The sequence below is a fragment of the Stigmatopora nigra genome, chromosome 21 (assembly GCF_051989575.1).
Source record: "Stigmatopora nigra isolate UIUO_SnigA chromosome 21, RoL_Snig_1.1, whole genome shotgun sequence".
Classification (NCBI taxonomy): domain Eukaryota; kingdom Metazoa; phylum Chordata; class Actinopteri; order Syngnathiformes; family Syngnathidae; genus Stigmatopora; species Stigmatopora nigra.
The window spans coordinates 3805933-3833811 of record NC_135528.1 but is presented as its reverse complement, the minus strand read 5'-3'; the positions used below and the strand labels follow the sequence as shown (position 1 = coordinate 3833811).

The window sequence follows — 27879 nt, the reverse complement described above, 5'->3', positions numbered from 1 at the left end:
TTTTTAAAAAAAATTCAATAATACATGTACTACATATTGATCTAAACTTGTATTTTATATGTGCTATTCTGAAATGTATAGCCCAAAACAACCATCTATCCCATCTAATGCATAACCCAGCAAAATAATCAGAAAACATTCAACGTTTACAGGCATAAAATACCAATTTATTACTTTGCACATAAACACAAGAGTTCCCTGCAGGCTAAACAAACAAAAAAAAAAGCGCATTTCTTAATAACAATACCATGTGAACGGCCCAGTAAAGGGGCAGTTCTACAACATACCCCATTTACAAGTCAGAACGTATTGAACAACTCCATTCAAATTAAGTATTCCAATCATTTGTATTGCTATTAGAGCACAAAAAATATTGAGCAGAGCTAAAACGACCCCCTCCTTCCAAAAAAAAAAGACATAAAATACATAAAGAACGCCATTAAGATAAGTGATATAACAAAGTGATACTGGAAATTCAACAGTTGTCATGCTCTCAAATAAATCAGTAAAAAGAGGTAACCTTTTTGTGTGGGGGAGGGGGGGGGGTGTTGCCATAGAAACAGGGGAGATGCCCTAAAAAGAGGCATGGCCACAGGGTGAAACCAAAAAGACAAAAAAATGGAGGCTAACAAATGGTAGGTTTGCTCTTTTAACAGGTCTAAGTTTGAAGAAAGTACCTCGCTTGAATTTGGACCCAAAGAGCAAACCATACCAAACATTCACTGCCATTGACGTCTCTCATCGTCAATGTCAGCAAATAAGTGAAAAACAGCATGAGATGGTACATATATTGCTAATCTAAATGATCTCAATAAATGTGATAAACATTTACACTAACAAAAAAGTATTTATATTTTGTATTCATTATAAATATGAATCCAAAAAGTTTTTTAGTAGAAGTCTGGCATGCATGCGAGCAAAAACTATTTATATAAAAAAAATTAAATTAAAAAAACAACTTCTAAAGCCTATGAAACTACAACACCACCAAATGCACATCCCCACTGATTGATACAAGCAAATGAAACAAAAAAAACAGACAAAACCACAATGGTGACTTTTAGCTTCATTTTGCGCATTTTAACCATTATGATTGATATTGCTTTTGTGCTGCCTTGTCACAAAACAGCACGATAGTTTATCAGACTTGATCTTTACAAATATTGAATTAAATGATCCTGTAACCTCAACCTTTCCCGCAAATCTAAACTTGCCAAACTTTTAAGGCCGACATGCACGCCATCGCCAGGTAAGCGCTCAAACTCATTCATAATAAACCTGCTTCTTTACGGGTGGTTTATTACAAAAGGGTTTCTACTTTGAGCTGGCCCCCCCTGATGAGGCGTGCGCGACGACACTACCATCTGCTAGCAACACTCCAAGGCGAGTTACTAATCATATTTTGGTGCCATTGACGGCCATAGATGTTTAAAGAAGACACTGGCAGGATTTAATTCACTCACCAAGTGAACTAATGATCACTGCCAGGCCTTCCATGTCCAAATGGAACATCAATCGCCTTCAATGATGTTTTAGAGGGGCAGTGCTCATGCTAAAAACATTTTTAAAAAAAAAGTCAATCCAGTGTTAAAAATGCATGAGGATAAGAAAGTCACACTTGTATAGCAAAGACATTAAGAGTAAAAGGGTTATACATCAAATACATCGAAAAAGAATCTCATTGCCTAACGCAAACCGTTTCAAAACAAACCCACCCCCTCCCCGGTTTAGCAAACTACATAACGATCCCTGATTGTCTCCATTAATTCTATCGAAATCCGAAAAATGCAGTTTCGCCACTTTGGAGTGTTACACGAAACTCCCAAATTGCCGTTAAGCTTCGAGGAAGCGTGAGTTCTTTCCGTCTAGGGGCCCCACGTCTTGCTACAAAAAAAACAAAAAGGAAAAAGAATCCCACAACCTCTAAACTACTCAAGAAGATCTCTAATTGTTTTACCTTCAAAAACAAAATACAACAATTACAACATTAACAACGGCAATGACAACACTGAGCATTAACTTCTAAAACGACCATTTTTTTAAGATCACAAAACATCCTTATATTAAAATTTTACAAATCTGTTTTGTTGATTCGTATGTATAAATGCATAAAAGGTAAATAGAGATCGAGAGTGCCCTCTGTTGCTTGCCTAATGTCCCGGGGTCAGTGCAATGAAGTGGCTGCCATTTGCGAATGACAGCTCGAAGACAAAAATCAACAAAATGACTCTGTTTTTCTGGCTCTATAAAACATCCTGTCGTGTTATCATAAAATCTTTCCCATAAATCAGGTCCAGCCAGAAAAAGAAAACCAATCTTCTCATCCACACAAACTTGCATTGAACTCATTGGCTGCCACTGAACCAGCTCCTTCCATACAAATGAACCATATTACATTGGCCGGTTGGCTGTAACTTATTACCAATTACAACACAACTTAAGAACAATGCTACTATTGGCTTGGACTGAATGAACATCCTCTGCCATACCTTCCCAGTTCAAGTCACTTTTTCCTCATTGTCAATGGCAGCAAATGAATTCACGACCTCGCTTAAAACGTTACGACCAAAGATTAACCAATCGCAATAGGAGCCACACAGGAGAGGCCTGTTAAATTTTTTTCTCTGAAAGCTGCTCTAGAGATGTAAATATGCTTCTATGTACTGTCTGTGTGAATATAAAAAAAAAAAAAAAACAAATCTGAGGCATTTACAGCAGTTATCTCCTCAATTTCCCTTTACAGTTCACAACACACCCACGACGTGTATATATATACAAATACGCACATACACAGCGACTCCCCATCGAGAGGAAAGTAGTAATGGGTATGGACACCCAGATCACCTCGTTTTGTAAAAGACTGACGGAGGAAAAAAGTTAAAACAGTCAAAAAGAAAAATATATCATATATACTGTGTATATATATATATGTATATATACTATATATATATATATATATATTCATTCTGAAAAGGTCGACCCTCCCCATGCTCCATCTCGAGTTCCCTCCCAGTTAAAACCCAAGACCTTGTGAGAGATTTCGCCCTGGTGGGCTTTGAGGTAAAAGTAGATCAAGGTTCTGCCTCGCTTGGAGAGCGAAAGACTTTGCTCAGTGTATCTTAAAAAAAAAAAAAAAAAACGTGTGCAGACATTCAGATAAGAAAAAAAATAAAAATAAACAACATAATATAATGGCTCAATTAGTAGTATGCGTGTATGTTTGTCATGTTCTGTGCAATGCTGAATTGCTGGTTAGCAAAGCGATTCGACAAGGGAAAAAAAATGGACTGAGCTCATTTCAATCAAAAAAAAAAAAAATGCTACTAAAATCCCATCAAACTGTCGCTTTGGTGCACATTCAAGAAAACAAAAAGAATAACAATGATAAGACAAGGGATAAGAAAAGATTAAAAAAAAATACAAACGGGATGGAAGTCCACGTGCAGACGAGTTTAGGCAAAATACATGGTGTGTTGAGTGTCGTAGTGGATCTGGACCGCCTTGGCCAACGCTTGGGGATCGCGGCCATTGCTCTGGCCGGACACGTGGCTCCCCTCAGCGCTACACAAGCACAAAAAAAAAAAAATCAAGGTCAAGTCATGCTTGATAACCTGGCGGCCATTTGGCATTCTCACCTGTCATGGTCTTTGTCCACCAAGTGGTAGCGGGCGCGGAAAGCCACTAGCCGGGCGTAGTAGGCCGGCGCCGGGATGGAGACAGAGCGCGTACAGCGGACGTAGGTGTGGCACAGCTGGTAGGTCAGGAGCTGCAACTCGTCGGCCGTGAAGCAGTTGTCATCCCATAGGACGTGGTAGTGGGACGGACGGCTGGTACCCTGAAATGAAAGAGAGGAGGGGCATTGGTATTGTTGTGAACAGATAATTTCACTTGAAGTATTGCAGTACCTGAATCCCAGCATGGCTACAAAGGTAGAAGTCAAACTCGGACGGATGTGTGATGGTGCTGTCTACTGTGGTACCAGCAGGTACGTTACCACTCTTCCCAACCTTTAAAAGAAAGAAAAAATATATATATATATACACATATCAAATGTAAACAAGAAAATGGCACTATAATAAATAATGCTTGATTTACACAAATACTCCTTAAATACACTTAATTCTGACAATCTGTAAAAGTAAATTAAATACTGTAACATACCAACTAAAGTTAAAGAAATGCACTTCAATCTACTAAACCAATTTCTAAATGTACTCCTAAAACGTCAATGCTTGTCAATCGCACTGAAACATGATCAGTGACAACATACCCTCTCAGCTTTGTCAGAGCAGAAAAGACGAGTGTGATGACGTTTCTGGACTACAATGTAAGTAATGCCGGGCCGGTAATCCTCCTCCAGACTTATACACGCCTTCCTGATAGCTATCAACTCTGGCCACGCCACCTGAACAAACAATCAATCCAAAAGTGTTTTAAACACAACAAAAAATTAAAAAAAATAATGATCTTCATGACTGAGAACACCACATACCTGTTTCATCTGTCCTTCTGACACACCACCACGATAATAAATGATACGAGTGGGCTTAAAGCGAGTGGACTTGTAAAACTGGATCAGCAACTCTCGCACCATGTTGGTCAGATCTTGAATGACTTCCTGACTGAAGAGTTGCTCCTAAGATCATTCAAATGCTGTTAACTTTTTGATCTCAACTTCTTACCGAAAATACTATTTGTCAAACCTGGGACATATCTTGCCGGGACGTCTGCACTCGCACTGTGGCGCAGTAGCGACTCGGGTGGCCGTCCATGCTGCCGACCACTGCCGCTATGGATGGCTTCTTTCCATCACCTGCTGGGGGATGAGTTACATCTGCACCCAGAAAGATGACAGGCTGCTGGAAGACGGACGGCCTGGGGACACACACAAATGTTCATTTAGGGAGCTCTAAGCAAAAGTTGTCTATAAAAGGAAAAAAAGAGAATAAAAAGGTTCAAACCTCTGGTGTGGCACCAGGACATTGTTGATGCCTCCCAGTTTGGCATTGATCTTGAGGCAGAGGTTGGAGAGAGTTTGTGGGGACGTTTTGACCACGTTCTTCACCTGAACACATTGGGTGGCCATGCCCAAAAGGGTGTCGCCAACCCGCTTCACTTCGGCTGTCCAAAAAAATTTAAATATAGATGGAAAATGTGATTTTTGGGCGGGCAATGGTATTAAGTAGAGGAAAAAAAACATGAAAACAAGAACAGTAAATAGAATTTGTTTGTTTGTTTTTAATACTAATGTGGATATTTTAACATTTATTTTTTATTTTTCACAAAGTAAAAATAACTTCAGCTTCAGCTTTGTGAAAAGCTCAAATAAAAACCTGATTTTTATATTTTGGTTGCCTTACCATAGACAGGTGTTTTTCCAGGCAGGATGACAACAATTAGCTGCAGACCAACATAAGACATCTTTAGGTGCTTGAACATGGGCTCCACACTGTCCGCTCCTTGGGCGTATTTACAGAAACAAGGCTGGCCTTGAATGGGCATCCCTGCATCCTTTGAGATCTTTCGCAACTGGTCCGTGAAGCTCCTACGAATGAACTCAAGCTCATTAGCGGGAAAACCAAAGAAAATCTGGCATTTTAACAATTGCAAAACTTACTTGAGCAAGTCTTCTCTGCACTGTTTCTGCGGCGCAAAGCAAGCCACGGCCCACACCTTTATCTCGATGCCAGCGTAGAACTGCTTGCCTCTCATATCCCACACGCCCTGATTGGGCGTAGCCACGGTTTTATTCTGCGGAGAGAGACCCTGACTTCTTAGTCAACCCCCCGCTTGGGTCAGGTGATTGACTAGGTTGACTGTGTATGGTAGTAAAACATAACTTTTCAGGCATCTTTCTCCCTGAGAATTTCAATGAGTTTGTTATTGGTAGACATCCAGCCCACTTGAACTGGTTCAAATTCCTGCAAACTTCTTGGCAGGTCTTGACCACAGAAACTTTTGCTCCTAAATTGGTACGGTTGTAAACACAAATCCAAAAAGGCAAAAGCTTTCTACTTGGTTAACAAGCTTTAACTAAGACTATTAAGAAACTCATAGGCCTGTTAGCAAATGACTCAAGTAATTGTGGCTCTTTGGCAGCAAAAAAGCTCTTTTCAAATGTTATGTCCATATCTCTCCATAATAACAATTTAAATCAAAATATTAGCAAAGAGCGAAGACTTAAGAAAAAAAATGCATATATATATATTTGATTAAAAAATACATCCAATGCAAATTACCTAACCACAATCTGAATCAGTGCCATTTTATAGTTTGCTTTCCACCACTAGCATAACATTATACCGGTAGTGTTTTCTTCATCTTATGTTGTTTCTGTCTGTGCTGCAATGTTGCACAGTATAAAACGTTTTTCTTTTGTCATGCGGCTTCTGAAAAATAGTTTAAACTATCTTGAAAGCCTGATCGTTTTATAAGGATAGTCTAAAATGAAACCGCATCGTTGAAACCAAAGTATTGCCCCTTCCCAGTACTCACCCTGCCACAGTCTCGACCTGTATCTGTACTCACTCGACCCCCATATTGCAACATGGGTGCCGGGAGAACACGTCCGGTTACTTCAGTCATGTCATTATGGACCACAATTCCAAATTCCTTCAGATACGGATCAGGGCCACCGACCATGCTGTTGCTCTTGACCTGGAGAAAATAGAGAGACGACCACTGATGAGTCAACTGAACAGCACTTGTTGAAATCCCCTTATTTCCCCATTTCATTTCTCTGGACTCATATTTTGGCAAGAACCAAATGTTCAATCAATCACCCTCCTAAATGATTTGGATCTCCAGCACTGTCAATGGCAGTACTACACGACTTAAATGAGTCCAGAGCAAGGGTTGGCTATCCAACTTCTGATCAGTGACATCTCTAATATGAATTATGGCACGGCTATGTATGTACCCAATTCAAATAAATCAAGACATCTATGGCCGTCAATAGCAATAAAAAAAATAAAAATGAAAGTTCACTTACCAGTCTACTGATCTCTTCTTGTCTGTCAGGGGCGGAGCGAGCGGTAGCTTTGATCATAGTGGACGTCTGGTTATCGGTCAGTTTTTTAATACAGCGCTGGCCTGCGACAATGTTACAGACCTATAGAAAGAAAAAAAAAGTGGTCATTTAGATGTTTTAATGGAACCAGATAACTACCACATTAAAGATTTCTCACCTCCAATGGCAGATAAGTGTGCTTCTGTTCCTGTCCTACTTGCAAACATGGTAAATGTGGATACTTGAGCTGTAAATTGTACTTCTGCTTGAAATACTGAGCGACGGTGCACTCCATGGCTTGGCCGTTCTCAAGTTGCAAGGGGAACCTGTAAAGATTTTGATACAACATGAATAGTGGTTACCATAGTAAACAGCTATTCAAAACATAACACTTAAGGTAAGTCCATAGAAAAACACATTGGCATGTATTCATTTTTAAAAAGAATAAATCAAAGTGAACTTACGTTTGATGGCTGGCTGGTCGACGTGTTACATTGCACACACGATATTTCCTTTTCATCTGACCACAATGTGTGACCTCCACTTTTAAGCCTGTTACAACATTATAAAAAAATCCCAGTGTAAAGTCTCAGTCTTGTAAAAATAAATACATAGGTAAAATAAATCATTGAATAATTTCATGTTCATAGTCAACCTCTAATTTCTTTAGTAAATTTGACACGCTGAGAATCAGTCAGGGGTTTGGTCTGTTCATTGATGTTTTGGATGTCTAAAACCTCACACATGAATTCAATCACAGGCTGAGCACGATAGAAAGCGGTGGCAGACACTGAAAGGGGAAAAGATAGCATGTTATTCATTTGTGCCCATTAATTAGTAACTAGAAGAACAGAGATAAAATAATACAAAAAATATTTCAGGCGCACAGGCCCAAAATAAAGGTAAAATCTACAAATTAAGGCAATTTGGGGTGATTTTAGGTCATTGCATGAATGAAATGACTTTGTGGCTAACTTTCTATTTATTTAAAAAGTGACTGTCACCCAGTTCATAACCTTACCATCAATGTTGAGCATCATGTTCCACATGGCAGGACGGACAGACTGATGGAACCCAAACCAAACTTCCCTACCACCGCCCAAAGGATGGTAATAGCCCTCAGGTGGAGAAAAGAAAGAACGTCCTACTGGAGTGTATCTGGTGACAGAAAAAGCCACACTAAATTAAACCCAGCCTTGAAATTGCATTAATTGTACAAGTTGTAATTTGATTTGGTTCTAAAATAGCATTGAATGGAGTCAAAGCCAGTAGACAACTAAATGAAGACCTCATGGAAGGAAGATGGCGCGTGATAACATCCAGAGCCTGAACGGAATCCTCCGGGACTTCATTGAGGTGGCCCGACAAGGCTTCCAGAAGCATTTGAAGGCTGACCACAGACACCCACTGCAAGGACACCTTGAAGGTTTGATCTTTCCCTTCACCAGGTAAGGTAACTTCCAGATCCACCTGCAGGGGGACAAAGGAAATTATGTTTCCGAGTCATTGACTGCAGCAGTGACCATTGCTAGCTGTCATTAGAGCTTATATGTGGGATACTTACCCTATCTCTCCCTATTGGCAGTGGATGTGCCGTGTACATGTTCCTCTTCCCGTCGTAACCAGGCTGTCGGTCTCCAAAGATCTGCATCTTGAAGTGCCGAACCATTGTGTCCACCACCTCCCTGGAAAATAAACAAGATGATCGCAGTGTCAAATTAGGGTAAGATGGATTTGTTCTTACAAGTAGGTATTTTTACAATATTACAAAAATATTCTACAATATTTACTTAAACTTTCCATCTTTGAAGTAAAACCCATCTTTTTTAGTCTCAATTCTGCATAAAAATGGCCCACATTTAACTTAACATTAATTTAATAGCTGCCTATGAGTGTCATCAATGGCACTGAAATGAGACTATTCAATGGTAATTGTAGCTTTTTTTTGTTAAATTCAATTTTGTTAAATACAGTTATATGAAATCTGGTTAGTGCAGCTGATTGACGATACCTGTTGACCCTCCGCGGCCGTTTCTCAGGCTTGATGTCGATATCATAGTGATAGACATCAATCTTGGGAATCTGTACTTGGAAGTGGTTAGCCAAGAGACGGATGGGTTTCCCCACCGTGCCAAGGCCGGGACGCCGCGGAGGCTGGAACGGAGAGGGAGTAGGGGCAGGCGGGCCTGCGGAAGGCAAAACATTAAAAATTATTGAAATTGAAAATCACAATTCATGTCAAAATTCAACAGCAAATTTCAAGTCTTGGCACACGTGCTCACGCAATTGAACCAGAACTCTGACCCCTTGACCCAGATGGGTCAAAGAGGGGCCGGTGAAACAATGACCTCCAATTATAAAGGGGGGGCCACCCCCGACTCCACCCAGACATTTGAGGGCACCCGCCCCAAACATTGAGACAAAGACCTAGCTTCTCTCAGGCAGACAGCGGCAACGCCATATGGGCGAGCCCGTTTGGGATTACCGTTACCCTGAAATAAAAGCGCAAAAAAACAGCCAATATCTACAAAACGTATAGCCAGGAATGGGTGATCTTGCTAAACAAGGAAGTATTTTTATTCTATATTACCCAATCACAATTTTTTTTACTAGACTTTAAATGAATACATCAGAAATTAGAATAGTTAAACATCTAATCCATAAGAAATTAGCCTTTTATAGATTATAGTACAAATAAACAGTCATTATGAAAATCAAAAAAATCAACTATTAATTAATGCAAACTTTGTACCAAAATGGCTTTGCCTTACCTATTAGTATTTTTAGAGGTAAATACTTACATACCACAAAAAATACACAAAAATACATGTATAATTGCCCCTACTAAGATGCTAGTCAATATATAAACTAGATTAAATATGTCATGGTTGTTAACTGAATTTGACCTGAATTAATTAGGTTGTTTATGCTTCCTTAGTGCGATGTTTTAAGAGGATTTGCATAAATTTTAGGCATAAAATTATATTTGAGATGAAAATATCACTTAAAAAAGGTTTTTAGATTTAAATGGTATTTTTTAGGGGAAAATGCTCAATACAGAGGATAAAGATCACATAGTTTTCTTTTAAAAGGGTTAATAATGCCCAAGCCTATACACACACCATAATACAGTCAGGGCATCTCATTAAAAAAAGTAAGACCAATAATTCTGTCATTAAAGAATTTTAAAAAATGATCTTCCACAGTAAAAGGCTGATAAAATGTATCCAATATCACCGTTTTCATCCAATTTCATTTCATTTTCAATTTAGCGGACAGCATCAGCATTGGTGGTATTGATAGTCTCTTGTGTTGGGGGGCTGCTTTAGGCTTTTGTCAACTGACAGCTAAGAGACTGTGGGGGTCCTGCTGAACTCCATACGGCCACACGCTCCAGTTAGCAAGTGAGGCGCGAGAGCACAGACAATCGCGGGACCCTATTGCTCCACCAAAAACAATTGCAGGCTGATGTTGCTCCCAACACGTTCCATTACAATGGGATGGACATCTATCGTCGTCAATGGTAGCCAATGATTAAGATGCTCAATCATTAAATGGGTTCAAATACTGCCAGGGAAAAGTACACCGACAACACATTGATTATTAAATAAAGTGGCAATTATTTTACTAATCAAGATACATTTTTAAGCCTATACTCAGCTAGGTTAGCCTGTAGCGATACTCTATCAGAACAAGTTGTCTATATGGTTCTGCCAAGAATAAATCACTCTGAAAGTTGCTACTTAAACTTCCCATTAGAATAGTTTGTTAACTCATAGGGTGACACTGACAGCACCAGACAACAAGTGTCATCAATGGCACTCAAACAGGCATTCAACCAACCCTCCCAGTTCACTGTAACTGGACATCTAGCATTGTCAATGACTGAGAATGAGTTAAGAAAAGTCTACATTTGTTTGCTTACAAAAAGATGTTGCAATAACAGACAAATAATATAAAATAATAATAGGACATAGGTTTTGTCATCATCATTGACTCGACAAAAGCTAATTGTCATCATTCATAAGAGTTTGTGAGCCTCAATGTTTTTACTCCAGTTAGCGTTAGAGCTTTGTGCTCATTTTGCCATCATCTTTTCGAAGTATGGAGCCATAACTTGAACAGTATCAAACATTGAGGCTTTAATAATAGGTTAGCTTTTTTTAGGGAAAATTGGCAAACACAGGCTAACTAATGAGTGTCATCTGTTAGCATAACTGATTGGTACAGGAGCTCAATTAACTTGCCATAATGCCACCAGGTGTCATACGCAGTAAAAGTACTAAAATGACACCACCTTTACATGAAAACACCACATTTTATTTTGGGAAAAATTGTCACATCTCAGATATAATCATTTAGGTCCTAACACAACTTGACCTCTTTAGAAGTGGGCTAAATGTGGGGGAAAAATATGCCTTTTGTTGCTACTATGCTAAAATAACACGCCTGTGAATACTTGAATGACTGATTTCCCACCTCAGAATAATTTATTACTTTTTTTTTATAGAATCCATTAAAAAAATAGCATGCATCTCTTTGTTTGATTATGAAAGCTCTGCTTTAGATCATGTTTAGGCATCTGAAATGCACGCTAGACCAAAAAGCAGTCTGTCACAAAAATAGAGGAAGGATGTGTTTGAGAGGTGGAAAAAAAGAGAAAAGACAGCATTTGCAGCACGTCCTTGTTATCGTCTCATGTTGAGGTCCACGCTTTCTTGAGACAACTGCACAGCCGGGAAGTGGCTTTGTTATCCTATAGACGAGTAATATGGAGCATGCCTGCAGCAGTGATGGTTAAAATCGCCATCCATCCTTTCTCGATGTCCTCATATGAACATGGCTTGCGGCCAGGCAAAAGAGTCCAACGCGATAACGCACTACTCAAATTAACGTCTTCATTTGCCATTTTTGACGGTTCTGGGAAGGAAGCATAGTGTCATAACGGCGATCGCCTACAACCAATGCGAGCCAAGAGAGGGAAAATGGATGGTATAATTTGCCCCGTATCACCCAGATAGCCTGTCACTGTCCAAAAATGTCGTCGTGTTTAAGGGAAAATGAAGAAATGTGTCACGTAAACAAGAGCACACTACGACGCGGAAGGAGGTCCTAGTTAAATCCCCACTCACACAATACCAGCTCCGACACGACGATCAGTGCGTGTCTCATATAAATAAAACCCCACGGGCATGTCCCGAGAATACATACAATGCAAACATATTCGACGAGCAAGCAAAGTATTTCACTCAACGTCAATAATGTCGGGGTATGGGACACGCGGGGTGGGCCTTCGTTTGTTTTCCATCAGTGCTCCGAGGCCCCAATGAAGCCACGGCCCCCAGTGAAGTGGCACACCTGACACGGAGAAGCATGCGCGGCCTCGCGCTCGCCTCTTGTTTGTTTGATATCTTACCGGGTCCGAGCGCTTCCATTGCCGAGGCCTCTCTCTCCGACTCTGTCCCGGCCTGGCGGCTCCGTACCGACGCTGCAATTGGGGGCGGTATCGCGAAGCTTAAAGTGGCTAATTTAAGAAAAAGGGGATAAAAGACAGCTAAGAGTGCTGCTGACTGGGCTGGCTGACCCGAACTACTGATACTGTCGCTTCTGGAGCTGGGGATTTGTATGTGCGCATGCGTGGGTGGGAAGCAACCAGTCATGTTCTGAGCATGCGCGAGTTCATCAAGCGTTAATTAAACTTTAATGACGTCACGAAGTAAACATTAGTTAAATTGATATTAATTCAGATAGGCAATTCATAATCATACACGGGAATTAGTAGTATCATTAGTAGTCATTATGTTATAACATAAAGTGTTTAGAACAAACTACATTTAGGGCAAAGAGCTTGATAGAGACCAGAGATATTGCATTTATTATTATCATTATTATTGTTATTGTTGTTATAATTCGTCACCTTCTTAAAATAATCGCCTCTCATTTATTCCTGATTTTTCAGGAAGAACAAAAAATGGAAATAATTGTTGAATATATTTACAAACAATATGAATGGCACAATCTCTTTAACTGAGGATGTAGGCAATTTTACTAGAGGGCACCATTTAGACAAAAAATACAGTTTTGTAAAAGGGTGATTATTTTAAGTGTGGGTGACAAATTATAATACATTCCAAGAAATATTATACTTATATGATAATAAATGAAACATGTTTTATTTTTTATTATTTCTGTTACCTCATTGACCTCGTTCTATGCTTTTTAATTGTAGATATTTATAACTACACATATTCTATATCGAATCAGTCTAACACAAAAGGACCAGCAAGTAGAAACGCTTGCTCTTGTTATCTTAGATCAGGCATCAAACATCTAGTTCTACATACGATATTTACAGTGTAATTAACGTACGCGCTAGTGAATTGTTTAAATGTAGGCGGGACGTGAGCGTCCTATTACCAATAGAAGAGCGTCAACGTCACGATTGACACGCTGCTACGCAAAATGTTGCGCAGCTGTCACGGCGCGCGTAAGATCCAAATTTCTACTCTGAGGATCGGGCGGGAGGAGAAGAAAAAAGACGAGCTAATGGCTTTCTTCTTACATCTTGAATGACTGAATTACCCATCGTCGTTCAATCATTTACTTTTTAGTCCCTTTTCTAGCCCCCACAAGTTGAAAATACTTTATATATACCACTTTCTTTGTTAGAAAGCATCGAGGAGCAAGCGGGCAACGAGATGAGCCTGGTCATTTCTCAACAACAGGTGGGTTTATATATATTTTAGACCATTTTTTTGCTTGTTGTTAATGTAAATACGGTATTTATTCCTGTTTCATAAACTCAAACTGTCATGTTGAACATCTCTACCATTGTTAGCTTTAGCCCGTTAGCGAGGTAGGCAAAGTGGTAGCTACTATACTATAGATTGCATCGTCCATTTTCCTTTTTTTTAGTTCAACAATATAACACAATAGTTTTTTCATGCCCTATTTTTTTATACTGCCTCGACGCAACATAATCAGTCTATCTGTACCTCTGCCACGGTTTAATTTAACTTTAAAACAACAAAAGCGCCAGCTCGTTTGACCTCATTGTTTAGCTTATAAGGCGCCACTCGTGTTCTCATTCAACATGTTAAATGAACGCATAAAATAAGATAAAGCTGAATTTAAACCCTTTAGTAGCATTCGGTGTGACTTTTTGTGCTTCTATTTACTTGTGGTTAAGCTTGTTTAGTATGAGCCTTTCCACATTTGAGTCCCCAAAACGGGCACTATAAATGCAGTACTACACATTTGTTTTAACATGCATACCTGTCAACTGGTACGTTCTCGCCGTAATTGGTACAACTGAAAGCCCATTTTTATATTGGTACGCTGTACACATGAAAATGGTACGCTAAACGGTGATTTTGAGAAAAAAAAATAAATTAAGGCACTTTCTAGCCATTTTTCACCATCCGCCATTGTTTCTTCCCGGAAACGCATGTCTGCCAAGTGATATATGTACCGGCGCCTCTGATTGGCTAAAAAAAAAAGATCATGATAAACATTTCGTTTTGTAACACTTTCACCATGTGATTTCCGTTTCCTGTTCCCTTGTTTATGTTTACTTTCATTTGATCAGCTGTTTCTGGCATTTTCTACTTGTTGTTCGTGATTTTTTACAAAAAAGTAAAGTGGTAAGATTTTCCATGTATTTATACATATATGTAAGGGCGAAAACAAAATTTGGTAAGATCACAAATGGTTCGAGGTTGACAGGTATGAACATGGTACGGTGCTGTTGGTCTATCCACGCAGGCTGAAGATCTCCCCGTGTCTCGCACAGCAACTGAGAGCGATTCAGACAGTGGAATGGGTTCTCCAGCTGAGGAGATGGTTTCAGGGACAACAAACAATAAACCGGAGTACCCAGGTGGAGTTGCATGACAATATGAGTTGACTAAGCCACAAAGTGGCCAAAGTTTGTGTAAATGAGGACTGTGAATGTCTTTAAAGTGACATGTACATTCTAATGGTAATGCAGCAATCATTTATTTACACTCCTCAATGCATATTTTTGTAATGTTTTTAGATTCCGATGAGGATGAAAACATTCAAACTCGCAGAAAACCTTGCCGTAATGCCATCAGAGACAGTGATAGTGAAGAGGAGCCAGCAACTGAAGTTGTGGGACTAGTATTGTCTGCTTCTAGTGGAGAAGAACTGGACAGGGAGGAGAAACAAGAAGTTCAGAAGAACAGGAGAAGAATATCTGTTCCCTCTGATGATGAAATAGATGGCCAAAATGACAAAGATGATGGTGAGAAAGAGGAGGAGGAGAAGGAGCAGCGACACAAGAAAAAGAAAAAACCTAAGGATCAGAAAAAGAGGGACCGGAGCCAGAGATGCCGAGAGAAAAAGGAAAAACGGAGTAAAACAATAGAAAAAACGAAGAAAGACAGATTTTTGAACACAATTGAAGTGAGTGATGTTTGATTTTGAATACGGTCGACGTTGGTTAATAAAAACTGCTTTGTGTCCAGGGTACGGCTCTTCCCGGTGCTTTAAATGACAGCGGCTGCTTGTTGGGTAATACAGACCTCTTTGACACCGGTATTGATGAAGAGCTGGAAGAGGAAGAGTCACTGGATTCAATCAGAGCAGCTGTCAAAGACAAAATGAAAAAGCACAAGGTACAGTAAGTCCAAAAATATGACCAAGATTTAAAGCTATGTTTAGTTATCAATTGAAATTTTTCCATTATTCATTTAGGAATCCATGTTTGAAGAAGAGGATAAAGAAGATCAAGTGCAAAAGCCTCAGCGTGTTGTAAGCACATTTTATCATTTGGAAATATAAATTAAGATAAAAATAAGAGTTGAGCTTAATGTTTTTATTTTATTTTTGGTCCTTTTAAGGAAAGAAAAGCTGCAAGAGCAAGTAAAGAAGCAATGAAGCAGCTCCATAGTGAGTCTCAGAGGCTGGTCAGAGGTCAGTTCCTGCACTCACTGTTTTCTGTCTTTTAATTAAAATCCCAATTCAGATCAATTGGATGTCTGTTGCTGTCAATGGTACTGATAGAGGTCATTGGAACAAGGGCTGCCACATTTTATCAGTAGTCATTTTAAAGATAATATTATGCTTGAATCAAAGGGTATGGAAATTCCTATATTTTTAATTAAGAAAAACCTTTTCACAATTATTTATTGGAACCATATTTTTTAAATAAGATGTCTGAAGAGAACATTTTTATATTATTTATATTTATTTTAACAGAAATTAAACCAATCAATTTGTTTCTGTCTAACAGAGTCAGAACTTGGTCTCCCATACCACATCCCGGAACCCAAGACCCTTAGCCAGTTTTTTAAGAAGCGGGCCAGACCTGAAGGACCAGCTATGGCTTTACTGAAGTAAATTCAACTTCCAATTTAACATCCACTTCCCTAAAACAGTTTTAAAAAATAATTATCTTAATTTTGGTAGATCTCGACAGTATTCTGAAGTCATGTTGGAGAAGCCTACTTTACCGCCACCTCCACCCGAACCTTCCAGTGAAGCTGAGCAGCCAAATTCTGTTCCCTCTCAACTTGAGACCATCTCTCAATTTAAAGTTGATTTACCCGAGCCGGCTGCCACATCGTCACCGCAGCAAGAAATCCTCATTCAAGCCGAGGAGTCCACAGTTATGAGCTCAGAACCCGACCAGGGCTTCACACCAATGCTTTATCTCTCCGAAAGTTTGCAGTCAGCAGATTTTCCCATGAATCTGACACATGAAGCAGAAACTGTTCAGCCAGAAGTGGCTACAGTTGAGACCCAAGCCACATCTTTAAAACCCAAAATGGACAAACTAGCCCGACTCAAGGAGCTTGGACTGGAGCCCCCACCTGTCGCTAAACTGCGCGCCGATGAAGGAAATTTTATAGTTCTCGAACCAGCGACCCTCAACCCAGGTCAGTAATACTATAGATAGTAATAATAAATAGTACACTTCTTTGTTAGCTGCCATTTTATATGTTATGTTTTAAACAGGTGTGGAAGCTCTGAAGGAGCGCTATCTTCGCCACTTCCAAGCGCCGGTTCGTCCGCAAGGAGAGCACACAGTGCAACTCAACATCATCCGGAAAGACAGCGCCCCTTGTGGCAAGGAGGAATTGCGAGCCGAGTCGCTAACTGTCGTCGTTAAGGAAGGGTCGGAAGATCCTATGCCAACAAAGCCTGGTAAGATATGTCAGCACAGTCGACAAAATGGCGACAGAGCCTTTACAAACCAATATCAGCGTTTGATACTCTATTCTTAAAGTCGGTGTGTTTTTTTTTGTCAATGAATAGTGCTTGTTTTTACAGGTGAGAAACTGATGACCCTGAAGCAGCGACTACAACTCGCCATGGCACAACGCCGACAGGAAGAGCGAGTGCGCAAAGCCGAGCTCAACCGCCTGGATAACGAAGACTGCGGCGAAGAAGAGGAGGAGGCGGAAATGACTGACGATGAAGAGGTCAGGATTTTGCTTTTTACACTCTACAATGTAGTCCTATTTTGTTAACTTTTGTTTTTGGATATCTCAGGGTGTCGATGACTTGTTAGGAGGTGGTGACGAAGATGATGTTGAAGAGGAGGAAGAGAGCGCGGTCCAAAGTGTCCGGAGTCTTTCTCCCGTGGTACCAAACTGCCTGTCTGTAACGCCGGATCCCATTAACACTGATGGAACACTCATACTGTTCCCCGGCAACTCCTGCTCTCGCACCGGGTGAGTTGGTTTACCATACAAATATTTATTTTTCATGCCTCCATGTCTAATACTTTGTTTCCCTTCTAAGGGATGGTGGAAGGAGATCTGGTTCTGGCCAATATGGTCCAGGTAAACCAGGTAAGATAATGCACTTTTAAAGTGATGTGGCGAAAATCCAATAGTGATTTGAATTCAACTTTTTGTCCCCAGAAGAGGAAGACTCACTATCTCTGGTAAAAGACAACAGTCACAACAGCAGCTTCGATCTGGCCGGATCCATGATCACTTGCTACCAACCGGTCAACCCTCAGCGTGCGGGAAGGGTCGCTTCCAACTCCAGCTCGGTGTTCCGCTCACCTTCTCCGTGCCTCTTCCGGCCCAGCCTCCTTAGCTCTGCTTCCAAGGTGAGAAGTATGAAAAAAATAAAAAGCTTTGCCTTTTCAGAGGTTACCATTGTCTCACAAGGTATGTCTGGTGGTAAAAGAAGGGAATTTATAATTGTGAGCCCCCTCAAATCCATTTCAACTGTCATGGGCTTGAAGCAACTGGATTTTTATTACCACTCAATGGCAGCCAAAGAGTTTATAAAACAGAATAATAATTTAAGATACCACAATAAAATACACATGGTAATACTTATTTAAATGTATGTTTTTTTATACATTTTTTTTTTTCAGTTTGCATTTTTGGTTCAATTTAAAATATAAAAAAATATGTTATAGAATTTTCTATAACTCTTACATTTATATTCGACTCATGGCCTTTTTAGAATTATTTTTGTTCTTTACCCAAAATTGTTTCATTTAATTTATTATTTTTTTTATTTTATTCATATTTTTATTATTATTATTAAAGGGTTCATTTGCGCCACTTTTTTTTTTTACCCCCAACAGAGCTCTGGTAAACTTTCTGAGCCTTCACTTTGTCTACCGGTGGAAGACTCACAAGATTTATACGCCCCTCCTTCCCCGATGGACTCCGAGCCCATCGGCGAAGTCGCCACTGGTCCCGACTCCCAAGGTCGCTTCTCTCTGGAAGACGACGGTCACTCCCAGTTATTGGACGCGGACGGTTTCCTCAATGTGGGCGCGAGAGCCGGCGTCGTTCGCTCCCACAAGAGAAAGTTGATTCTGGGCAGCCTGGACGAAAACGCCATGGACGCCAACATGGGGGAGTTGGTGGGCTTGTGCTCGGGTGTTTTCGGGACAGCGCCAGAATCCAATACGCAGGCAGAAGAACTTCTCGGACTGTGCTCGGGCGGCTTCCCAGCGACTCTGGTCAGAGAGGAGTCACAGACTCTCAAGAGTAAAGGTGACGACACAGAAAACACCATGGATCAACTCTTTGGATTGTGTTCTGGAAAATTCCCCAACACAGGTATGCCCATTTTAGTGCCAGTAATATCATATTGGTATTCCCCCCTCACTGTCATGTGGTATTTTTAGGTTCTTCCCACCTGGGTTCACCAGTACCAGAGAGGTATGATCATTATTTTTTTTCTCTTGATCTTCAACTATTGAAACTAGAGCAGGGGTAGGGAACCTGTGGCTCGGCAGCCATATGTGGCTCGGCAGCCATATGTGGCTCGGCAGCCATATGTGGCTCGGCAGCCATATGTGGCTCGGGAGCCATATGTGGCTCGGGAGCCATATGTGGCTCGGGAGCCATATGTGGCTCGGGAGCCATATGTGGCTCGGGAGCCATATGTGGCTCGGGAGCCATATGTGGCTCTTTTGATGGGTGTATATGGCTCTCGTTTTTTTTAAATCAGATTTTTTCTTCATTAGGCATTGAAATACCCAGCAGTAACATTTTTACTCACATTTTTGTCTAGTTATTTTTCTGTTTGACAAAAACAAACAAGTTTCAAATTAAAATCTATATCAAGTCAGCATACAGCATAAAAAAATCAACAATTTTATCTCTGGTCTTTTTTAACATTGTATGCATGACTACTTTTGGTAATTGAAAAAATATATATATTTTGTCATTTATTATACTTTCCTTGATTCCAGTAATAAAAAGCAACCACAGGATAAAGAGGAGGAGGAGGAGGAAGAGGAAGAAGAAGAGGACTGCGATTTTCGGCTTCTATCAGATGTGGTATGTTTAAAAATATATATAAATCTATATATTTCATAATTGTTATATTGAAATGAGAAAATAATGTAATTTATTTTACAGGAGGACGATGAAGTAATCGAGGATGAGGATGCAAATTCCAGCGAGGAAAATGAAGATAACGATGTAGAAGAAGAGGAGATGAATGCCGTTTTTGCGCTTAACCGCCTGAAGAAGAAGAAAAAGAAAATGTAAGTGAAAATATCAACAAGAACAAAACCAACACTCGATATATAGATCGTTTAAAACACACAAGTCTTCGTCTACAGGCGCCTGACCGACTACTTGGACTCGGAAGCCGAACTGTCGGGCAGCGACGAGGGCAGCGGCGACGAAGATGATGAAGGGGGGAGTGAGTATGAGGAAGAGGAACTTCTGGAGGATCTCCCCTCGGATGAAGAGCTGCACAACCAAGTCAACAAGATCCACATGTGAGTCACACATGAGCTTTAAAATCATTTTCTAATATTGGCGGGGACAGACAGCAGCAAATAAGTCAAAAAACATCCTTTTAAAGTCAGTGTCTCCTTCCAGGAAGCAAATACTGGACGACGACAAGAGACGTCTGAGGTTGTACCAGGAACGCTACCTCGCCGACGGAGACTTGCACTCTGACGGTCCAGGGAGGGCTCGACGCTTCCGCTGGAAAAATATGGGTTGGTAGCAGGAATAAATACGGTGTCTGGAATTTTACAAATTATTAATGGTCGTTTCTTCCAGACGACGGCTTCAACGCGGAAATGGCTGGAGCTGAAGGGGAGGAGGATCACGAAGAGGATGATGTTGATCTGGTTGAAGTCCAGAGAAGGAAGGAAAGACTAGAGAGGGAACAGTGGATGAGAGAACAGGTAAGGGTCTCAAAATGCCCCCCACCCCTTTCTCAAAGTTTATTTTTTTATTGATGTAACCAATATTGACTGGATAATCTTAATAGAAAGTGAATGACTCATATTTCCATACAAAATTTGTTAAATTCACTTTCAAACCTTTTTCTTAGTCCCAACAGAAAGGCAACAAAATAGCCGATTTGGATGAAACGGATGAGAACATTGGAGAGGAAGATAGTCGTTTCATGAAGATGGCCAAAAAAGTGACGGCCAAAACTCTGCAGAAGAAAGGTACATTTGCTAGCCACACTACCTCGGAATAATTATGAACGCCTTCCTAATGTTTTCCTATCCCTAAAGCAGAGCTTCCGGTGGAACCACCGCCACAAAAGACGTCAGCAATGCTCAATCCTTTCCTCCGACCCACACAGGTTTGTTATTGTATAAAGTACAATATGACATTTACATTTTTAACTTTATGTTTGTGTGTCTTTTTAGGTGAAAAGAGGTTCCCTGCTGAGTCAACCACAGTCTGTCCTTGACAAATTGGCATCCATCTCAGAAGGAAACCCATTGGCACCCAGAAACACTCGGGGTTTCCTCTTTCAGACATTATCTCCAGAGAAGGAGGCAACGACAAAGGATGGAGCTCAGCATCATGTGAGTAAACAAAAGGGTTCTTACCCAAATGCTGTTTTGGTGCATCTAATTGTTTATGTACTTTGTTGATTGGACACTAGAGGGCGACAAAGTCCGTATTCTCACTAACAGCCACATAATTTTTCTTCTAATTTTAAATCGTTCAGTGAATTGATGAAAATAGACATTCATTCACGTGGCTACTGCGTTTTTAATGAAAGGAAAAGCAACGAAGGCCTATGAATTAATAACTGACTTATGTTTGATTGTACAGCCGACAAAGAAAAGGGGACACACGGGAGCAATCACCCCAAAAGCCAAGCGACTATGCCATCAAAACACGACCATCAAAGGACCTCCAAGAAGCATTTTTTCCTTCTTGGACCACTAAATTGACAACAGGCTGAGTATTAATACCAATTGTTGATTCAAACTCATGAATTTATTAATTCAGGTGCTTTTAAATTTGCCAGTGTTTGTATAATGTATTCTACATGTAAATAAAAGTTTATTTTAAGATGGTTCTGGAATTGCTTTTTGTTTTACTCACTGTTTGAACCTTTAATTGCAGTTTGGAGGATAATGTTTGATGTGACTAATAATAGAAAGACATTATTATAACATCTTACCATCTCATTAGTTGCTGTGGTAATTAGGGAACAAGTCCTGGGGTTACGAGAGCTCCATTACACATCATTAAGGGGTGACGCCAAAGTGAAACAATGAGTTTTTCGGACCTCCAGGAGAAGATCCCCTCAGAAGAGTTGGAGACCCACATCATCAAAATTCCCATGTGAGTAAAATAAGTTACATGTGCTTGTAAAATTGATTTTTTTTAAATCTACTTGCTATTGCCAAACCGTAAAATCGCTACTAGCCCTAAATTAGACATCTACCTCTGTCAATTGCATCCAATAACTTTATGACAACCCTCTTGGAACAGGCAGATTTGTTCGCCATTACTGTTTACAAAAAAGATCTCACGTCCGATGGCAACCAATAAACTAATATAGTTAGGATTCATCATTACATCTCTCTTACTGTGCAAAATCAATTTTATCCATTTCCATGACCTTCAAGCAAAGTAAACACCAACCTCAGATAATATAACTGACCATATAAAGTGAAAATGCCTGTTTTTCTTAAATGCATAGGTTCTATCTGTCATAATATGTAGGGGTAGAGTTCAGATTTTAGTCTTCTATTACCATCCATGTGTTAAAAGTAGTGGTTATATACTGAGTATCCATTACTGCTAATTGGAATGTGATACCAAATCGTAAAGCCAATCTAATTCCCTTTTAATAAGATCTTAAATTCATAACAGATATTCATCACCACTCTATTTCCAAAGGTCAAAAGGCCAAAAATTCTCAAACCCTTACACGTACTGGCTCGGGCTCTGGGTTTAAATATCTAGAGGACACGGATCCTCTTCTCTTCTGATTAGCTGGAGAAGCCAGGGCAGGGGTTGCAAACAAAAGATGCGGCACCCAAGGGTCTTTTTTTGCTTTCTGCGTGCCAGAAACAAAGTGTAATTATAGCGCCAAACAAGCCACGCTGAATTTCACTTTAGCACGTCCAGGCTGATTTTGTAACCGTGCTTGCTGTCTTTCTTCCTCCAGTGTTATTGTGTGTGTGTGTGTGGGGTTCATCCTGACAAAGGGGGCTCCGGAACGTTCGCCTCGGGCCCCTGTCACGGTCTGAGACTGCTGTTGGAGCAAAAGTGGGTCACGCTGCTTCGGGCTGTGTAATGTCGGAGTCCCCCCCACCCCAAAAAAATACGATCAAATTGGGAACTATAGGTAAGTCGGGCGTAGGCGAGCATTACGGTAATAGGTTTTGTTTATGGTATTTAAAAAATAATAATAATAATTAAAAAATGACATTAAAATCCTATTTTTTAACAGTTAGTTGGTATAATAGCAATAATAAAATACTATTGAACTTAAAATAAATTTGCCCATATAAAATAGTCTGAATAATAGCAATTTTTAAATTGACTTAAATGTTTTAAATTCAGTATGCACAATAAAATAAAGACTAATTATTTTAGTCATGCTATATATATTTATTTTAACGGTTATTAAAAATATGTTATTTTCAGTCCGTCATTTTCAAAATATTTTTCAAATTTTACAATTAGTTGCTAGAATAGCAATGACAAAATACTATTGAAATTAAAACAAATTTGCCTATATAAAATAGTCTGAATAATAGCAACTATTAAATTGACATACATTTTTTAAATGCAGTATGCACAATAAAATAAAGACTAATTTTTTTAGTCATGGTATATATATTTACTTAAACGGTTATTAAAAATATGTTCTTTTCAGTCATTATCATTTCCACGCTCATTATTAATTAAACTAAACATTATACGCTTTCTTTGTTTTACCATGTTAAAAAACTCCTACCATCTCCAGCAGCCAGTATTTATCCCTAAATTTGACAGGGTCTATTTTTTCCCATTGTATCGCTCCATCCATCTGTTTTGTAAGTTCTTTTTAAAGAGCGGGTTGGAGAGAATGAGGATTTTGCGTGTGACGAGGCCCAGGGGCGCCTGGGTGCCTGTTTGATGTATTTTTTATGGGCTCAGGCTACTGCTGAACGATGGAGAGACAGAGGATGCCTGCAGCTGCTGGCTTTCAATGTGGATGTTGTTGAAGGAGAAGCGAGAAGGGATGGAAGACCACGTGAGTACCATTTTTTTCCCTTTTTTTTATTTTCAGCCCCCCAGCAAAGACATGTCAGGGGGACGAGAGCAGAGAGACACTGAACACTTGTTAATTCTGTCTGATGTAGCCTCTCGATACCACAGAACTAAAAAAAATGGTTTTGTTACATCTGAAATTGGTTGATTATGACTCCTATTAACATGTAACCGATCTGCTGGATGAAAGAATAAACCTTTTTCTTTTAGCAGGGGGAAACAATTGGTGTTTAATGTTGTTTGGAGTTTGAGAAATTGGTGTTTTTTTATCAAAATGCTGTTGTTTTGGGCACAAGAAGTGAAAGAGTAAGTGGATTGATAGTTAAATTGATCAATAAAGGACTATGTGGGAAATAGATGTAGTTACTGTACTACAAAAAATATGAATGGTGATCTGTTCAGAAGTGATAGATATATTTTTTTTCTGATTCAAGCTTATTCACATAATTATGTATCATCAGATGTGACAGAAATTGGGTTTCACACTGCTTTTTTTGTACTTAAAAGCATTTCCTGGGGATATGGGAGAACTTGAAACTCTTGATGGGATTGTGTAACTTCTCATGGGGCTATTTAACGCATTCACTGCCTTTGACGGTGGGAGACATGACTTCATTTGAAGGCAGACAAATGGCAGGCAGTCATGTTTGAGTTGCAGATACTGGGGTGAATGTTTATTTGTGATTCAGTTGCTGCCTTTGACGGTGGTAGACGTATAATTTGCTACTGACTGACCATGTTTCAATGCTATGGGTGTTGATGGAATGGTTATTCGAGTGAAGAAATAAAATTTTACTGGCATAGCTCAGTAGTCAGTTCACGCATCAGATTTTTTTATGAACTAAAATATAACAAACATCTATTTTTCTTTTTTAACTCCAGAATTAACTATATACGTATACTAACTTTTTATTATTTTCAAAAATATAACTTTAAATGTAAGTTTATTTTTTTGTCTTTAATTCCAAAGTTAACTATAAAGACACAATTTTGAAAAATATTGCCATTTGGTAAATGCCATTTCTCTTTTACTGTAAACCTAAAAACGTTTGTAAAAAATAAATTAAATAAAGAACAAAACAAGCTTTTTGTCCCTAAAAATATAATTTTTAAAAATTAACCTTAAAAGACCATTTAAAAATCTCTTACCCTAAATCTCGCCCTTTTTTACCCAAATATCCTCAAACCTACTCAACTCAATGGCTGCCATTGACATCAATAGACGTCCAATAATATGAAACCTTTTAACTCTGCTATCCCTCCAGTTCTACATGAATTGTACACATCTCACCATCAATTTCTGCATTTTCAGGTCTTTATATTTTTTATTTTTTGTAGTTTTTCTGTCCTCTCCCTGGACTCACATGAGACAAGGGATGGGAAGAGGAAGCCAACAAGGGGGGAGGAGGAAAAAAAACCCTCGTCAAAGCCAAACCACAACGTCGGTCCAGCCTCTCCAACAGCCTCCAGTGAATCGCACAAAGGTAAAAAAAAAAAATGATATGGGGAAAAAAATACCCACCCCGATGCATGCAAATGAGCGTGAAATGTCTGTCAAGTGACTTGAGTCAGCAACAAATAGGAAAGCGAAGGGCGTCTGTGTTGTTTTTACTCGGGAAGGAAAAGACGGCAGAGAGCGCTAAAATGGGGTGAGTCTCCTGTTACATAACGTTCGAACAGAGACGCATTTTCACTGGGTTTCGACGCCTTGAAGCATTTGGCTGTGTTTTTATTGAAATCGAACGTTTTGATTAAGACAGCCACCCAAAAAAATGAAGCCAATGGGGGCTTTTAGTCGTCGATTTTCTGCTTTCTATAAGCAGATGTTTCAATCTACGGAGTTACAGAAACGGAACTGGGACGTCCTTCCGACTCTATTCGGGTATTATTTTTATTTATTATCTTGTATTTGTGCTGATTGAATTCGGTGTTTTGTTTTGGTTTTTTTTTGCTTCTTTTTGGAAGATGAGCTGTCCTTCAGCACCGTTTAACGCGCATGCGCACAAAGGGGTGGGGGTTATAGTAGGATTGACAGCAGCCCCCAGTCAGGATTAGAGAAATTTCCATTATGGGGTGACATGATGCTAATAAAAGTGGAGTGCAACACTTGTGCCTGTAGTTATTAGAAACTGGCAACAATTTTGGGGGTGATTTGGAGGTCGTACAATTCACGGAAACACCATTGGTCGATTATTATTTTCTGAATGTGAGCTATTATGGTTCTAATTGATGATATGATGTATGGCCGAGGAACTGGATTATTTACTAACTAACCCTGATGGACAATAAACCAAAATACCAACTGAAACACATTGCCTGAGCTAGAAAAAGATGGACAACAAAAACGACTGAGAGACCAAAATACAGTACGTAAAGACAAACAAAAGGGAGACAGACTGAGCGACCGAAAGACGGTGCTCGGACGTTTGGTCGCCGGTCTTTTGGTCCCTTTTGGTCGCCGGTCAAATGGTGGCAGAGTTTACTGTTGAAGCCAGCTCTCAAAATTATATTAATGAGAGAGAGAGAGTTAAATATCTAAGTACTGTTTAATATCTAAGTACTGTTTAATATCTAAGTACTGTTTAATATCTAAGTACTGTTTAATATCCAAGTACATTTGACCGGCGACCAAAAGACCGGCGACCAAACGTCCGAAAGACGGACCATGATGGACCATTACGATCGTTTTGAGTGATTCTTTCCGCCATTCCCCTGTCATTCCAGTGAGAATCAGTCCCGGCCAGGGATGCTGGATCCAGATCACCGTCTGGCCTACCGCGGCCAAGACGCCGCTAATCGCTCCTCTCCCTCTTCCTCAAACAAGAAGTTCGACCAAGATGGCAACTCCAACTTCTTGAGATCCAGAGGAGATGAAAACCAAAACCCGCAGCGTCCAAGCAAACTGGGCTCCCTCAGCCCAGAGTCCAAAACCTCACCTGGCGTCCTCTCCCCTCGTTCCCGCCTCCCTTGCTGGAGCACCTTGGAGCCTCTTCCCGAAATCGAATATGGCGAAGACGGTTCCTGCCGAGTTCCTCCCGACGGCGCCGAGGAACGGCGGACGGTGGAAGAAGATGGACCCGAGAAGAAGACGAATCTGGAGATGAGAAAAAGTAGCCTCCTTGCTCGCCCGGATTTGGACGAGATGATGAAACTGGAGAACGACGATGAGTGGGGCGACAGCGGATCCGAGTCTGACTCCGGCGGGAGCATGTCATCCATCCGCATGGAACGTGGCGCCGACTGGTTGTCCACTGGAGGTCTGGAGCGCATGACATTCGACGACCGCAAGGACCGAGAACCCCCCGGAAAACGAAGGAGCTTTAGTCGGCCTTCCATATCCGGGGCGAGTCACCTGGAAGACCTCCTGGAAGAAGGGGCGGAAAACCATCCGGAGCATTCGTCCGATTCCGACGCCGAGCTCCCGCAGATGATGGATGACGCCGTGTGGACGCTTCGTGACCGTGAGAGGTTCAAAGCCCAGGAGATGGAGAAACACCAGGTGCAGCTAACCATGTATCGGCGGTTGGCGTTGATCCGATGGTTGCGTACGTTGCAGGGTCGCGTGGAGGAGCAGCAGAACCGCCTGCAGTCCAGTTTTGATGTCATCCTCACCCATAGGAAGGAGCTGCTGCGCGTGGGTGCCGCCGTGGTTAATGCCGTCGCACCAACTGCCGCCGTGGGACAGTCGTGAGGGGTCGCGGCTGAGCTGGATGGCAATGGGCGCCCAATCCGTTCGGCAAGTAGATTGGACGTCCGTCGTTGTCAATGCTGGAGATTTTGAGTTAATTGTAAGTAGGGTGGCCGCAAATGAGGATTTTGATAGTCAATGCAAATCAATGGGATTTATTTTTCTCCTTTTTGGCTTAGATTACATTGGAAAATTGA

General features: G+C 40.4%; 3 protein-coding genes across 8 annotated transcripts; 2 read left to right on the top strand and 1 right to left on the bottom strand.

Moving 5' to 3' along the window:
- Positions 1-138: 138 nt before the first annotated feature.
- ago4 (argonaute RISC component 4) lies at positions 139-12624 on the bottom strand. Of its 2 annotated transcripts, none has more exons than XM_077743225.1 (19): positions 12426-12624; positions 9021-9195; positions 8574-8694; positions 8298-8479; positions 8031-8167; positions 7665-7799; positions 7474-7561; positions 7188-7335; positions 6992-7111; positions 6496-6657; positions 5618-5766; positions 5361-5545; positions 4962-5121; positions 4704-4875; positions 4493-4636; positions 4271-4405; positions 3906-4007; positions 3636-3835; positions 139-3561 (listed from the first exon to the last, which is right to left on the bottom strand). In XM_077743225.1, exons 1-19 carry the CDS (start codon positions 12442-12444, stop codon positions 3453-3455), a joined length of 2643 nt encoding a protein of 880 aa, XP_077599351.1. In that variant the 5' UTR covers positions 12445-12624; the 3' UTR covers positions 139-3452. The 2 variants fall into 2 exon arrangements, with proteins under 2 accessions (XP_077599351.1, XP_077599353.1); XM_077743227.1 differs by having other exon boundaries at positions 5618-5751.
- An 819-nt stretch (positions 12625-13443) lies between these two features.
- Positions 13444-21795, top strand: clspn (claspin). Of its 3 annotated transcripts, none has more exons than XM_077743905.1 (24): positions 13444-13734; positions 14774-14888; positions 15048-15436; positions 15499-15648; positions 15728-15784; positions 15874-15946; positions 16266-16368; positions 16442-16911; positions 16991-17179; positions 17306-17457; positions 17528-17709; positions 17780-17829; positions 17905-18095; positions 18585-19068; positions 19137-19170; positions 19707-19794; positions 19876-20003; positions 20082-20243; positions 20347-20468; positions 20533-20660; positions 20810-20930; positions 21000-21070; positions 21138-21299; positions 21553-21795. In XM_077743905.1, the coding sequence occupies exons 1-24, from the start codon at positions 13708-13710 to the stop codon at positions 21667-21669; spliced, it is 3765 nt and encodes a 1254-aa protein (XP_077600031.1). In that variant the 5' UTR covers positions 13444-13707; the 3' UTR covers positions 21670-21795. The 3 variants fall into 3 exon arrangements, with proteins under 3 accessions (XP_077600031.1, XP_077600030.1, XP_077600029.1); XM_077743904.1 differs by having other exon boundaries at positions 17902-18095; positions 21003-21070; XM_077743903.1 differs by having other exon boundaries at positions 17902-18095.
- Positions 21796-23832: 2037 nt separating this feature from the next.
- On the top strand, positions 23833-27879 carry c19h1orf216 (chromosome 19 C1orf216 homolog). Of its 3 annotated transcripts, XM_077743582.1 has the most exons (3): positions 23833-23977; positions 25333-25478; positions 26719-27879. In XM_077743582.1, exon 3 carries the CDS (start codon positions 26741-26743, stop codon positions 27683-27685), a length of 945 nt encoding a protein of 314 aa, XP_077599708.1. In that variant the 5' UTR covers positions 23833-23977; positions 25333-25478; positions 26719-26740; the 3' UTR covers positions 27686-27879. The 3 variants fall into 3 exon arrangements, with proteins under 3 accessions (XP_077599708.1, XP_077599706.1, XP_077599707.1); XM_077743580.1 differs by lacking the exons at positions 23833-23977; positions 25333-25478 and adding an exon at positions 25496-25643; XM_077743581.1 differs by lacking the exons at positions 23833-23977; positions 25333-25478 and adding an exon at positions 25663-25876.